The following is a 16,040-nucleotide window of genomic DNA, read 5'->3' as shown; positions in this document are numbered from 1 at the left end:
CTTCTTCGGAACGAAGATTTGCCGAGCCGCCTTGTCCCAATTTTGATTGCCTTGATCATCTCCCTCGCTGCTCGGTCAGGGTCTTTATGGGCAATCGCCGTTGAGCCTCGACGGTGTTCAAGCACCGCAACATCTTCCTTCGATCGCGGGACGCGACAGTGATCAACCGCAGACACATCCTTACATGGTTGTTGTTGTTGTTAGTACTGTGTCAGCTTCGACGCGGGGACGACGCACGACGATCAACCGCAGACATACCCTAACATGCTTCTTTTTGTTGTGGGATTGTGTCCTGCTTCGATGCGGTACTGTCGGCCACAGCCACGACCACGGCAAATAATTCAACGATCTTCTCAGCTGCAGCACGGCAACAACATCAACCCGGAGACACACCCTTAGCTTGTTCTTTGTTTTTAGGGATTGTGTCCATCTTTTGATGCAGTATCTCGGCACCTGGCTCCACTGAGTCGGGGATTTCGTTAACAAGGGAGTAAACGATCTTCTCAACCGCGCAACGGTCACATCATCTACGATGTCCTCTACCGCCATGGCCATGTCATCTACGGCGACAGACTCGAGAACAACATCGCCCGACCCGATGGTGTTCCTATTGCTTCATCGTCACCCGTAGCGCGTGAGATAGAGGCGTGATTGTTCTCCTCTTTTTCGCAAGTCTCTTCGAATGTTGCCGTCTCGAACGGCCACCCCGATGATGTCGCTGCTGTCAAATCCCGATCGACTCGTCCGTCCCGGGTGGTTCATTTCTTCGAGGGACTGGCAATCGATCGCGAACGCCATTCTAGCGCCTCAACACGAGCGACAAGTCGAGGAAACTCGATCATCAATATCCGCACGCCTCGCGATAAGAGTTGCAGACGACATCTTCGCCTAAGGTAGTCGGGCTGGGGCCGCCACGGCCGGAGGGGCTGCCATGGTCGGTGGGCGCCATAATTGGGGGACCGTCGTTGTCGTGGTAGGGGGTTGTCGTAATCTGGGCGGGATAGGGGAGGGCTTCTCCCGGCCGAGGAACGCGTGCGCGTGATGGGGCTCGGAAGTAGGAAAAACGGCGCTGAGCGCCACGATAGAGGCCGCCCCTCTCATCCCGCCTCGAGCAAGTGGTTCCCGGGAGCAATAGCATCCATCCGCTCGGTCGACCCCAACAAATATTTCTTCTTCAACACTCGCCGAACCAAATCGAGAAACTAACATATGTAAACTAAACAATTTCTACTGAAATCATTCAGCTTTAAACTATAACAATTATATTTTAAACAGTAGTTTTTTATATATTAAACATTATACAATATATTTAAACGGAGAACTGAAATATTTAAACCTTTTATGAATAAATTTTAAACTCAGAATAATAAAGTTAAACGCTAAATAAAATGTTTAAACATTAAAGACTTCTGTTAAACATTGTCCATGATTTATTACCTCTTTTTCTTTGAGTGATGACAAACTGGTTTCAACCTAGCCGCTTCCCTAGTAACTACTTTCACCGTAGCACGCATCCTTAGGATCTTCACGAAACGGACTTTCTTTCCTCGCTCCGAGTCACCAGAAAACCATACGTTAAGCGCGACCGAGCACCCCTTAATATATTATGTGTTAGTTCTTCCTCAAGCATCTATCTTGCACTCGAGCGGTCGCTCAGGAATGTCCTCCATCGACCCACTCGCGTCGCCCGCGCCCACGCAGTATCGCCCTCATGGCGGGTAGATCATCGACATAATCAACGCATCCGGGCTCGGAACCGAGCATGATGTATTTGGGAAGAGGATCACTCCACGAGGTACACCATCGAGTTTGACAAAATTATCTTCTTCCCCTCCGTCGAACAAGTTGCGCAAGAGTGCTCTTGATGGAGTCTTTGCGCTCTCGTAGGGTTTTGATAAATACCTCCCTTCGAACGCTAAGCCGGGTTTTCTTCTTTCGAACACGCATCGCGCCGCCATCGCAACGCGGTACTCAAGAACGAGGGCCACATCCCTCGAGGCCTCAAAACTCGCAAGCTTTCCCCAATCCTCGAATTTATCGTGCGGCCATCGCATCTTTGCAAGAGAGAATCAAGAAGGGCCCTCTCTTGGTATATAGCTTCTAGCTCAAATAATCTGCCGTAAACGGTGTCCTTCGGATGATCTCCCCAAAGGTCGAGGGTCATGTTATCTTTCAATTCAGCCAAGGTCTCCACCGCCGTGTCAAATAGCATCGCCCATTAACTAGGGTCGACCGCCATAGTCACAAGCCTCGCGACAATAACAACACATTCAACACGCAAGATTGACAATTGTTTAAGCGGAAATATAAGATTTTTAAACCAGTAACCTTCGCCTAAATGGAGATATCAATTGTTAAACGAGAACCTCGCTTTATTAAACAGAGACAACAATACTTTAAACGAGACAACAAAATTTAAACGCGAACATCTCATTTCAAACGTGAAACCCTCATTTAGTAAAACTCGCAACCATATCAAACGAAAGTGAAATGTACATTATAAATATTACACAAATCATAACAATCGAAAAACTATTTTGATAGTGTATCAGACAAAAAGCACAAAACAACACAAAACCCCTAGCCGAGAAATCGCCTCTACTGACTCAACAAAAACCCCACCAGAAATCCCCCTCAGACTTTCAATATCTTCCAACAAAAACAGAGCACAAAACTAAAACCGAAAAATCTTTATTTGTAATGTAATGAGTTACCATAAAAACCATACTCAATACCTGATCAAACCGATGAAAACTGCCAACTACTTACGGGACTTCTCCTTCGAGATACACGGGTGGAAAGGGAAAAGCGCACTACAGAGGGTCGTACCGTAGAGACAACTTCGAGACGCTCTGAAACTGGAAAAATCAAGACGCTAGTCGAGAAAAATAACTAAAAGGCTCCAATAAATTCCTCTCTGGGTTACTCACTGAACCCCCCACTTCCTCTCATACCGAAATTATTAGAACACGACTCCCCCATGCAGGTATTTTCGTCTATAAAATTTGAAAATCACTCCGTTAACATCCGTTACATGCTTGGGGGGTCGAAAAACATGGAATTAAAAAGGAAAGGGTTTTTGGGGAGTGCAAAACTAACGGGGTATTTTTGATAATATTGCAAACTTAGAGGGGGTTTTTGGCAATTTTCACTTTATTTTAATACATAAATTATATAAATTTATTTATCTTATCTTTTTTCACACCCCAACAGCTAATTTATGACAAGACATTTATGTGAGTTCAAATTGCAAAAAACAGTGAAAAATAATTCAAGAACTAAAATAAATTTTTTAAAATTAAAAACCAAAATGATTAATACCCAACTATAGGATCTTGTTGGTTTTATTTATTTTTATTAAATCTAATTTTAGTTGTTGGAATTTGTTTTTGTGTTTTTATTTAATTTTATAATTATAAATGATTTCATTTTAAAAATGGAAATGTATAATTATACCCAGTTAATTATCTAGATTGGTATGTATAAACAATTGTTTAACCAAGAGCGAGAACATAATTTAGTGATTGCTTATTTTATTTATATTTGAGGAGTGTTGAGTTTAAAATCTATTAAATATAATGTAATGGATAAAAATATACTTGTTCCCTAATTTGTCCAAAAAAGCTATTCTTTAACCAATTAAAAAGAATATATTATTCACTACTGCTCATACAATATCGGCATTGACATCATCTATGCTTTGACCATGTCTGGTCCTAAAAGTTAGACTAGAGTTGGATGGGCTCCACAAAAAGCTAGGAAGATGATTAAATCAATTATCACAATGCTGCTTTGTTGGGTTGCCTTGAGATGCATTTGATGCAAATGGACAATGCTTATGTTGTATTTTATTTTTTTCATTTTAGGCTATATTTGTTAATAAAATATTTTTTTGTTTGGATTTTTCACAAAAATCGAGTGTTAATCAAAAAAGCCCTGCTTATAGTGATACACTAAATCAAATCGGAGTCGAGTATGAAAAACGCTAAAGATTCACTACCTCCCTCTAGGAAACATTGAGGGATAAGCATGCTCTGAATATACAATGAATATACATCGTTATAGTATTTTATATAATATATTATAGTATGTGCACAATACAGTACCAATACTGTCGACCCAAGAATTCAATTTTAGGTCTACCCATTTAATTTAGTAACATACCACTATACTAAGTAATGGTTATTGCTCGGATTCTTTTTCAAGTTCACCATTTTTTCCTAACAATTTTTATTTTTATTTTTGCTAAATATTGACCCAAAATCTTGGGTTTTTATTTTTATTTTTGCAATGAACTGTTTTTTCTTTAAGATGAAAATAGTTGAGCACGCCTTTGACATTTATAACTTGTTGATATTGTAATATATATATATATATATTTATCATGGTACCGACAGGCATATCAGCTGCTTGCCAAAAAAAAAAATCATGAATTAATATTATGATTTTATATTGTTATGTACTAAATTAAGAAACAGAAGAAAATGATTTGACCTTACCATAAAAAAAAATTTAAAAAGAGAGAGAGAACAAAACATATTAAACGCTGCAGAACAGTCAGCCTACAAAAACAAAGACAAATAAGGAATAACAAAGAACAAAGATCAGAAAACAAGTTGGTAAAAATACATTAACTGAATAAAGGCATGCATAACCACTTCTCATCCAATCATTCTCATGGGAAAAAGAAACCAGAAAAACATCACAAGAACTTCCATCCATATACATTTCTGAAACCCTATTCTTTTGGAACTTCCACTTGGCTGTGAAACAGGTGAGCTACCATCTGAAAAACAATACATTATAACTCAAACATTAAGCAGAAAAACAAAGAGATAGAGAACTGCATGGATGAGTGCACTGTATAAACACTTACTGTTGCATGTTGTTGGAGTAGTGAGGTTAGTAAGGATTGTAAAGTTATTAGCATTGTTATTAATTATGTATCCAGCGTAAGAACATGATGAAACTCCACATGATGTGTTTGATGTGTTACCAATCAAGAGATTTCCACATTTGGTCACAGGACATGTGGATTTGCTCATCCCTTGAGTTGCATGACAGTCAAGCCTGACATCAATAGAATAGAGTATGAAAATAATCTTTATATGACAATAATATTATTAAAAAGTATCTTATATACAGGTTAAAGATATATCAATTAATTTATATAATCATGAATTCATGTTTAAAACCACCACTAATAATGGTCCTTCAAATAGGGTTGCTTGTTCATCTAATTCAATGTTTTTGGGCCACATACAGTGCCGTGTGAGTTTCAAGTCAGTTGGGGACTAAAACGAATAAATTCATATATGATCAAATTGGTGTGGAAAGACCAAAACAAACAATCAACCTCACTTGAAAACCATCCATCCATGGCTTTATCTTAAATCCAAATTAATATCATAAATGAAATATATAATATAATAGCATATATATATATATATATATATATTCTCTTTCACATCTTCTCTTTATTCTCTTGAATAGATGGCATTCCCAAGATTTTGCACACTGATTTAAGTAGTTCTAATATTCAGGTTTAGTTTGAATAACATGTTCATGTAAACGTCTCATACCAGAATGGTTCCTTTTGATTGGAATTTTTACCCAGCTGAAACTTATCTAAATAACAACCAAGTTGCACAAAGCTAAATGCTGAAACTTATCTAAATACCAACCAAGTTGCACAAAGCTAAATGTTAAGATTGATAATTAAACTAGTTGAGCTTCAAATAATGAGAGGTTGATTCAAGTTCAGTATTATTAGTATACCTTAAGCTGACAAAAGTGGAAGCATGCAATTGTGCTTAATTTCTGACTTAAACCCATGTTTGCATTAATTTATCACAATTCATTTAATATCCTACAGCGGTCTAGCTAGTTTGGAATTTATATAAAACAACTTGGCTCATACTAGATGATGGTGAACTGAACCTATGCCAGAAGATAAGCTTGAGTCAAGATTAATTTTGTTCAAAAAGATTAATTTTGTCCAAATTTAACAAAGTTCATGTATGTATCAAATTAAACCTATGAATAAAGTAGAGATTCAGAATAAGCATATAACAAAACTTATACATGTTTATATATTTTCTTTCTTAAAAAGGTTAAGTTATAACTTACTGCCAAGTTGATGAGCTGCAACTGCAGAGGATACAATTGTTGGCAGTGAGGGTGTAGCTGCCGTTTGGTAGAAGAAGGCGGCTGTCTATAGCATCAGTTTTTATAGAGGAGGAGCAAGCTGCATAATTGAAAAACTCATGAATATTCAATAATATATATAGTTTAACCTTTAAAGAAAGAAAAAAAAAACTCAGATTACAGTCATATAAGTTATGATTTATTTGAAATATTTGTCAAAGCATTCAACTATCAGAATATTTTTCATTTTACAAAAAATATATAAAATAATTTGCATTTTAAAAAAAAATCTCCAGGCTTTGGAAAAAAATCTTAAATCATTTTCAATTCACAAGAATTTAAGCCTGCTGGATTAATTGCCCCTCACATAAGTGAGAAGTTTAATATATCTGGTTAAAGTATTCATTATATAATGATTCTCAAAGAATGCTATTGCCAGAGAATTAGACACTCTTGGTTCAATATATTTAATTAACAATCATATGAAACAATTAAGAAACTAAGAAACCACAAAGAGAATGTATATAATTTTTAATGTATCTATCTATTTTTTTAGTTTATTTTTCAATAGACGTTTTCATCATTTCGCATATAAGCCTAAAAACAAGTTATTTAGAATTTAAAAAAAAATAATTTTTATTATTGATGTGGATTGTAGGATTTACATGAGATATGCGGTTTTTTATATTAATTTTTTTAAATTTGATGATAACTAAAAATAATTTTAAAATTTTAAAACCACATTACAAATAATATATTACATGCTATAAATTATGAATATGGTAATTTATACCACATCAATAATTAAAAAAAACTATATCCTACATGTCAACATGACACATTGTAACCAAAGGGATTGGTCCAAGTGATAAAATTAAGACTGCTAAAATCCTTAGATTTTTTAAAAAAACACACATACTAGAAGAGATCTACCCCATTTATAAAATTATCAGTATCTCATCTTGAATTGATTTATTGTTTTTAGCTATTAAGAAATGAATGGGCCAAAGACAAATAAAAAAACAAAAACATTGTATACCATACAAAGTCCAATATAATGTTAGGAACTGGGCATAGCCTAATAATTTCCACCATGCCTTGAAAGTGAGGGGTCTCGAGTTCAAGCACCTCAACTCATAATGCATAAGATTTTTTGTGAGAAGTTTGTGCGTAAAAAAATACTTTTTTTTTCTCTTTAGAGCTCTGTGTCTCTTTTGACTTAAAAACATTCGTCGCATTCAAAAAATATATATATGTATATATTCCAATATTATTTATAAAATTTGTTGTTATATAAAGAATAAATTTTGAAATTCATAGAGTTGATTATCTTAATTTTGGGTTTAAAATCAAATTAAATAACTATAGTTATTAATTGCATTTCAAATTGATGATAATATATATACACGCAATATGTATTTTTGTCGATGTTTGCTGTGCAAACAACTTAAAAGTAAGAAAAAAACGAAAGATAGAAACAAACGTGAAGAGCGAGAGAATGGGCACCACTTGAAAAAAAAAATAGTAGCTAAAAGTTGTATTGAGTTGGAAAAATGTGAATTAGTTGGTTAAAAAATAATAATAATCACGAAAAAAAGAGAAAAATCTGGTAGATTCAAATCAAACGGTTGATATACAGACATCCCGGAAAACCCATATATATAATAATGACTGACCTGGGAGTGGGATGTCAAGAATTTGGCCTGCGTGAAGACTAGTGGGATCTTGAATCCCATTAACCCTCATCAACACCCTCTCCGTCGTCCCAAACTCCTCCGCGATGCGCTCCAGATCACTCCCCTCCGCCGCCACATGACCGTAATGAACCACCGGCTTCCCCTCCACCTCATCGCAGCTACACGGCAACGGGATCCACAGCCGGCGGCCGACATCAATCCGATCCGGATCCGATATATTGTTCGCATCGGCGATCTCACGGATGGTCACGAAGCCGTTAAAGATCCGGCGGGCGATGGCGTCGAGGTTGTCACGGGGACGGATGGTGTAGATCGGGCGGCGGTTGGAGAGGCCAGTGGCGTTGGAGCAGAGGCAGGGGATGGGGATGCGGATGGGGGAGTGGGAGGGGAGGGAGAAGGAGGGAGGGGTGGAGATTGGGAGGGAGTTGGCGGTGAGGAGGGATCGGCGAGGGTTGATCTGGAAGAGGGATTGGAGGGCGGCGATGGTGGTGGGCTTTTGGGGGATGTAGCCGATGAGGGAGTGGCAGCGATTGTCGCCGGAGCAGGAGAAGGACGTGGCGCCGGCGCCGGAGAGGAGATGAGAGACGGTGATGAGAAGGAGAGAGAGGAGAAGGGTTTTTGAAGACATTGTTGGTACTTTTTCAAAAGATGGAGTTTTTGGCGGTATTTGAGAGGATGTTTGGCGGGGTTTTCTTGATGACGTGGCGGGTAGTTATTGGGTGGGGATTGGACTGTGGGGGTTAGTAATTTTGTTGTTTTGAAACTGTTTTTTAATTTTTATTTATTTATTTATTTTTTTTTTTTATAAAATGAGTAAGTCTCAATTAATGGGATTAATTATTAAATTGATTGCGGATTTGTTTTTGCTTTCAAGTTTAACGGTATAAAACTGTTTTTTATATAAAGTTAAATTTAAAATGTATATTTAAATGTCTACGGATTTATTTTGATAAATGTTACGCTCTAAGCAGTGTTAGATTAAATGTAATTATAAATCAATACATCTTAAGTTACAATGCAGTTATAACTTTAACTATAAATTGACATACATTAATATAGAGATTTTGGGTTAATTAAAATAAAGTACTTTTTAAAGTTTAAAAACTCCAGTTATTTATAAATGAATGGGAATATATATGTGTGTGTGTGTGTGTGAGTTTGAGATCAAGAATAAACTGGTTAAAAAAATTTAGCATGTTTAACTTGCATGCCATATGGGAACATCCACTTTCACATTGTTTATATGCATTTTCATGACATTGTACAACTAAGTTTTACTGTCTCAAAAAAACCCAAGCCTCTACATGTCTGCCTCTAATAAAGCCATAAAATGCTGTAGTGCGCTTTGTCCATTCATAATGCTGTAAAAGCATCTACAATGTATAAAATTTGATAAAATTTTATGTCTTTTTAGGATGCAAGGAAAATTCTTTATTTACTTTTCATTTTATTTTATTTTTTAATTTTTGATCTATCTATTTGTTTGTTTATATATATATATATATATAATTGAGAATCCCCTAACAAAATAGGTCTTTTAAAACGGGTTTTTATTTTCATAAATAAAATTTAAAATTTGAAATCACTTACTTCAATGATGCAAACTAAATTGATAATTTTTATTTTTAAATATAATTAATATAATTTATATACTTTTAAACAATTTTTAGTAATCCATGAAAAAATATATATATACACACATATATGACAATATGTTTTTCGAAGGACGTCTTTTGAAAACAAATCTAGGGACACTCCCATAACAGCCGTTAGATTGATCACCCATCTAACGACTGTTGGTTCATTACTAATCCCAGACTTCTTAGGTTATATTTATAATGAAAATCAATAATCGTTAGATGATGATCTAATGGTTGTTGTAAAACGTCCTTAGATTACCAGTCTCTCTCTCTATATATATATATAGCCAATTTTCCACCTCAGCCGCATCTGTTATTTCTTTCAACTTTCAATTGATGCACATATATAATAACAAAAGAAAGAGAATAAATCTTGCCAGCAAAAACCAAGCCTCACCGAGATGTTCCACAAACATAATATTGGATACAATGATCAAATATGCATATTTTTAATTGTAAATTTGTGGGACAACAATATATTCAACATTGGGTATCGGTTTGCTTTGTTGCAGAAAAAATAGCAACAGAGACTACTACTAGCTACAAGGTAAGTAGGCCTCATATATGGCTATATCAAATTTTACACTGAGTCAATGGATCAATGGAATACCTTGATATACTCTTTTTCCATTACATTGGCATCAAAGATCATAAGAATGTTTTCTCTAGTATCATGAAATTTCAGCCCTAGATGTCTTCTCCGGGTGGTAACTCCGCAAGCTTCGGAGGAGTGCCTAACACTCTTTCCATATCAAAGCGGACTTCAATGTTGCGAATGCTGTAGCCGACAACCATAAGCCAATACAGCAATTTTGCTAGCTCAGGAGCACTGGTTTCTGTCGGAGTTGTCTACGAGGGAAGATAGAGCACACTGCTCATTGGCTATGTCACAAGTATGAAGCTCTAAAACTATACAATTGCTTTAATATCGTTCATGGATCAAAACTAGAAATCCTTGATTGTACTTAAATGAGAAATGCAAGTGAACTTATGGTGAATGTTTTTACTACTCAAGACTTCCAATTCATGGGTTTGAATTATAATTATATATACTAGAACTAGAAGATTCTTGGTATTACATACCTTCAATTGTGCAGGGTCTGAAACTGCCAGTAAGCGTTTTATGAAGCTGTTCATTGCAAAAACAACATCCTCACCAGCACTGCTTGTCAGTTCCTGAATATCAAACTCCCAATCATTGATAATCAGAAAATTCATTATAATCAAAATTTGTATGTAACTCAGATGATCAGAGAGCAGCAATGAAAAAATAAAATTCAGATGAACACTAAATGACAGCAAATATGACAAGTAGAAAGTGTAAGAGGCTTAAGCAGAGAGGCAATTGAGCATAGAAATATCCAAAGAGATGTAAGGAAACTGTTATATAAAGAACTAGCCCACAGGCACATCCTTACTTTCAAATTTTGAGGTTCAAGGGTTTTTAGATAATCCAAAAGGTCATTCTGGCCATTTGCTGTTTTTCTTATCACTTGACTTTTCAGTTCCTCAATCTCTGCTTCAAGCAATTCTATGTATTTCACTGCATCCATTGTCTCAGGGCCAGAAGTTTTATTCCATCTGATTACTTCTCCAATCACTTTTTTCTGTGTGCCAGGTGCATAGACAGTTTCATCCTGCATAGAAGAATGGTAATGAAGATTATGCAATTACCTGACAGGCCCTTGTGTGAATAGATGATGTCATATAAGCAATGATGCTATGCGCAAAAACCAGCATTGCAGCTTAAGCATATAATACGATTTATAGTATAAATCCGCATTGCACAAAGGAACTGAACAGTTCGACTGTAAAAGAAGCTATCATACAGCAGCAATGGCATTGAACAAGTGGACTTGATGATTTATAGCCAGAGGATCCATTTACATGGAAATTAGATTTATTATGTGGAACTTAACAAGTATGTTTCATAAGCCTATGCAGTTCAAAAGTAAATTAAAGTAAATTCTTTTCTATGGTCCCTATAGTGTTAAATAATTTCGTGAAGGTATCTACTTTAGAACTACTTTGTTAACGGAGGACTTTTAAAGACTGCGTTGCATTTTTTTTTTTCCAAACAAATAGAAAACGTCTTTATCCTAGCTCAGATTTGATAATCAATTTCTTAAGCAAGCATTGCATTTTCATCTTATTTTTGTTTCTGCCTTCAGCCTATTTTTCTGTGAAGCACAAGTTTTATGACATAAAATCAGACATGTCACTAAAATTTCTGCTTCTCAATAAGAAATTGTGACTTAAAATTGTCTCTCTCCTTATGCACTCACCCATAACTGTGGAAATCACAAGCTCTCCTACATGGACCAAAAATCATTACTTCCCTCATTATTTTCCGTTCTATGATTTATTTTCTACTAAATTAATATCCAAACTCTGAAATCTTTATTTTCTTTTAATTAGATTTCTTGGAGGCTTCGCTTGCTTACATGAGGTCTACACACCAAACTTAGTTCATATTTCGCAGCATAATCAGAAGTTGAGGTTTCTCATGCCACATAATCAGGATATAACCAAACCGATGGGCAGAAGGAATAAGAAAGCAGGGATTTGCTACTCACTATCCATCATAGGCATGATATATTTGCCTCGATGTCATCTTAAGGTGTATAAATTAAATCCTGTGGGAGTGCTTGATTGAGGGGTGAGGTGAAATAGGAGTTACTCTTATTACAAAATTGGAACAGATGCACCATCAACTGATTCATTGCAAAATTTATCATGATATTGAGCAACAAGAAAAAAAAAAATGAAGCACCTTGACTTCTTTTGTATCCAGAAGTGCTGCCTGCTCCAAACTTTGTTGCAGTTCCAGGCGGTATTGTGCATTCCTAAACATGTAACCAGTCATCATAACACTGTACATGAGTTGTGCCAGATTTTCAGCAACCTGCATTACAAACCATATGAGTTATCATTTATACATAAACTCGGAAAAGCATTACAACAGATAGGTGCACCGCATAACTGAGGATATCACTGTCTGTGCAAATTAAAAAAGAGATAATACAAGGCAAATGTTCTCACTCATACCGTGGTAACAGTCACTGCAAAAAATTGAGGGGGAAGTGTGCCAATCATATTTGTCACAGTTTGCCGCATAGCATCAACAATCTAAAAAAAAGGGGTCTGTCAGACTCCAAAGAAATTGATGGCAGCAGTTTATATGCATCAAGAAGTCATGAAGTGATGACAAGAAAACAGTTTTATAACAAGGATAATTCTCTACATGAAGGAATTCTTGCCCATGAAATGCATAAGGCTACTTAGACTAAAGAAAAGAAACCATCAAACTGACCTGTGGTGGTGCCCTTTTAATAAATAAATCCATAAACTCAGGTTGGACATTTTTGACATACTCCAAAAGGATGTCTCTCCTACTCTTGGGCTGTAAAATGTAGAAAATCATACATTAGCAGACTTTGTAGGAAATTGCTATTATGTTGGACTATTATACATCCTAACTTGACAATCCTTACAAATAGAACTATATTTATCAACTTCTTGAATACCACAACCAAAAGGCATGAAAACAAAATACTCGCGAAGCAATGTAATATTCTTCACAAACATTGAGGATAAAAATTGGATTATTCGGTCAACCAAAAAATTGCTACATAGCACCTTTTGTTCTACATGTCCAAGCAAACCTGAACTAGCAACTATTCATACTACTGTACTCGCATGCAGCATCTGCATCACATGCTTCAAGAATTTTAATAGATAGTTTAATTCAAATTTCCAAACCATTAATTCTTGCATTTACCCAAAGCCCTTGGCTTGTATCAATTATGAGTCTGTTTTCAACAGAACAACTCAATTGCGGCCGGAAAAAATATAGCCTTTAAATTAGACGCTAAAAACATAGCATACTGTTATTGAAGAAAAAAGAAATTGCACATAACAACTAAAAAGTAGGTAATTGCATATATACTGCCATAAAAAATTATATTCGTGTGAATAACCCTGTAAGCCATCAAAATATTGGTGTACACATCCCCAGGATCAGCACACATCTAAATATTTCCTTGTGAAGAAAAAATAATTGTTCTTATCTTTCTCATCCTGACGCACCAGCTCTCCCTCACCCTCCATATCTTTCTTTAGAAAAAAATGGTGGAGATATCTATAATGGAATTAAAAGTCTTGCCAAAAATAAGTGTTATTTACAAGTATAATGCAATCATCACAAACATCAGCAACAAGGAGAACACTTCATCTAGTTGACTATAACATACATCATAAAATGAATAACATCGATATGAAACGACATAATTATTCACTATCATATGCTTATAAATGGAAGACTTTAAAATAACAGAGTGCAGTGGAACTTAATTGAATAGACAGACATGGTCAATGTAGAAACCTTTGATGAGGCAAGTAACGAGTTCTCTCATTGCTCTAAATTATGCCCATTTTGCATTACTTCCAATTGCCATGATTTCTTAGATTAATGCCAGAGATGAAGCATAATAAAAAAAAACCACGAAAACAAGAGAACAAGGTCTAAAACTGATATCTTTTCCAATCTTGGTCCCGCCTTCATCATTGCCGATATGATGAACTAAATCATAGAATGGTTAGTTCTAGACAAGTTAGCAGGACAATTGATAATGGATCTTCAGCATCGGGAAAACACCCAACATTTGCAGGAACACAGAACACTCATGCCAATATTCTTGCTTTCATTACTTATCTTACCCAAACCGTAAACCAATATGTCAATAAAATCCATACGAACGTTGGAAACCAAGAAAGAAACAATGCCCACAAATCAAAGCTACAACATCAAGACATACTGAAAATTTCAATTGGAAATCAGTGTAGTGTGTTGAAACACACTCGAAAACACAGAGAACAGAGCGGATATAGATCTGGAGGTCAAGCGCAATCCCATCACCTGCACTCCCAATCGATTATGCAAAACACATAGCAATAGATAAAGCTCGAAGAATCACAACGAAGAGAGGCCAAAGGAGTAGGAGAGAAAGGGCACCAGATTGCCATTAGGAGGCTTAGACTCAGCTCCGTTGGCGACGTTCTCAGCCCGCGGAACCTTCAAGAGCCATCTCCGGCTGGTCCGATGAAGGGGAAAGGAGACACAAGGGGCGAGAGACGCGATAGGGAGGGATTGAGAAGAGGATGGGGCGAGAAGAAGTAGGAGAGGCGGCCGCAAGAGGCCGCGAGGCGAAAAACGAAGACATGAGCTCGAGTTCTCCTTCTCCTTCCTCTGTTTCTAGGGCTCAGAGACGAGAAACACCGAAGAGTTTGGGAGAGAGCTCGGGAATGGGTTTTGGCCGGCTGTGTTGCTCGTTGCTCGTTGCTCGTTGCTTGGGCGGAGGAAAGAGGAGATGCTATGCTCACTCCCACAATGGGTTTTTTCTTTTTTTTAAATATATAATAATAATTTATTATTATTATTAATATTTATTGTTAATATTTTTAAAAAAAAGAAAAGATAAACTACATTAATTAAGAAGAGAAACAGTATAAAAAAGAGTAAACCCGGAGCCGAGGCTCTACAAAATAACCACAAGAAGTTGAGAGAAAGGAAAAAACAACGGAGGTAAACAAAGGGTAGAGAGCAGATAAAAGCAACTCCCTAAAGGAAAGGAGATCCGAAGGGGTGCAATGCCAAACAAGAAGACTACATCTAGCCAGGGGTAGGAGATCACTCCGGAGGGGCCACAGATAACGTGTCATTGGAAGAAAGGTACTCCAGACTTCTCTTGACCTTTGCTATCGGATCTTCAAGTTTTAACCTCTTCGATTCTGGAGCAGCTGAAAACCAAGAAAAGAACCAAAATGCTCAATCTTTATAATCAAAGAAGCAGTCGAAATACAATTAGCATTGAAAATGCGAGCATTTCTTTCAAGCCAAATGATCCAAGTGATAGCCCATTAGTAATAAATCCCAGTAGGGAAGCAAAGTTTTAGGTAAAGATCATCGCCAGACTCCCCAAAGCTCAGCAAGAGATCTAGGAGTGCAACGGGTACCTAAAAGTTGGCCAAAATAAGTCCAAATGTGGGCAGCTAAAAGGCAGTGGATCAACAGATGCTCTGTTGTCTCCAAATTTGCGTGGCACATCACATAAGTAGGTGTAGGTAACACATTACATCTACGCCAGGCAAGGTTATCAAGAGTCAAGATTTTGTTATCCCACGCAATCCAGTTTAAAAGGTTAATCTTTTTCGGGCAACCTCCTTTAAGAATAACAATGGTCTTGTGGCAACAAATACCCCCATCATTCAAGAAGTTATAGAAGGTTTTAATTGAGAATCTCCCATTTGTAGTCAGTTTCCAACGCTGTTCATCCATCTCTAAAGGGGGCTGGGAACGGAGCGAGCTAAGTAAGCTGTTCGCCGCAGGGAAATCAACTAAAATCTGGTCGGGATCCTCTATGAATAAAATCTACAATCGGTTTCTTCCTTAGTTTGAGATAAGAGGAACAGATGGGGCCAGATGTCTAGTAGGTGCGTGACCTTCAATCCAATTATCAAGCCAAAAAAGTGTAGAGGCTCCATTCTTCACAATTGT

General features: G+C 36.6%; 2 protein-coding genes across 2 annotated transcripts; both read right to left on the bottom strand.

The window, feature by feature from the left end:
- Positions 1-4,661: 4,661 nt before the first annotated feature.
- Positions 4,662-8,472, bottom strand: LOC120271704 (chitin elicitor-binding protein-like). The gene is made up of 4 exons (XM_039278384.1): positions 7,824-8,472; positions 6,130-6,247; positions 4,877-5,070; positions 4,662-4,786 (listed from the first exon to the last, which is right to left on the bottom strand). The coding sequence occupies exons 1-4, from the start codon at positions 8,470-8,472 to the stop codon at positions 4,662-4,664; spliced, it is 1,086 nt and encodes a 361-aa protein (XP_039134318.1).
- Positions 8,473-10,171: 1,699 nt separating this feature from the next.
- LOC120271703 lies at positions 10,172-15,821 on the bottom strand. The gene is made up of 9 exons (XM_039278383.1): positions 15,500-15,821; positions 15,192-15,283; positions 14,499-14,738; positions 12,798-12,887; positions 12,533-12,613; positions 12,258-12,389; positions 10,903-11,121; positions 10,568-10,660; positions 10,172-10,333 (listed from the first exon to the last, which is right to left on the bottom strand). The coding sequence occupies exons 1-9, from the start codon at positions 15,819-15,821 to the stop codon at positions 10,172-10,174; spliced, it is 1,431 nt and encodes a 476-aa protein (XP_039134317.1).
- Positions 15,822-16,040: the final 219 nt, after the last annotated feature.

The sequence above is a fragment of the Dioscorea cayenensis genome, chromosome 11, assembly GCF_009730915.1.
Source record: "Dioscorea cayenensis subsp. rotundata cultivar TDr96_F1 chromosome 11, TDr96_F1_v2_PseudoChromosome.rev07_lg8_w22 25.fasta, whole genome shotgun sequence".
NCBI lineage: Eukaryota > Viridiplantae > Streptophyta > Magnoliopsida > Dioscoreales > Dioscoreaceae > Dioscorea > Dioscorea cayenensis.
Note: the sequence above shows the minus strand (reverse complement) of the source record. Positions and strands in the feature narration are given on the sequence as shown.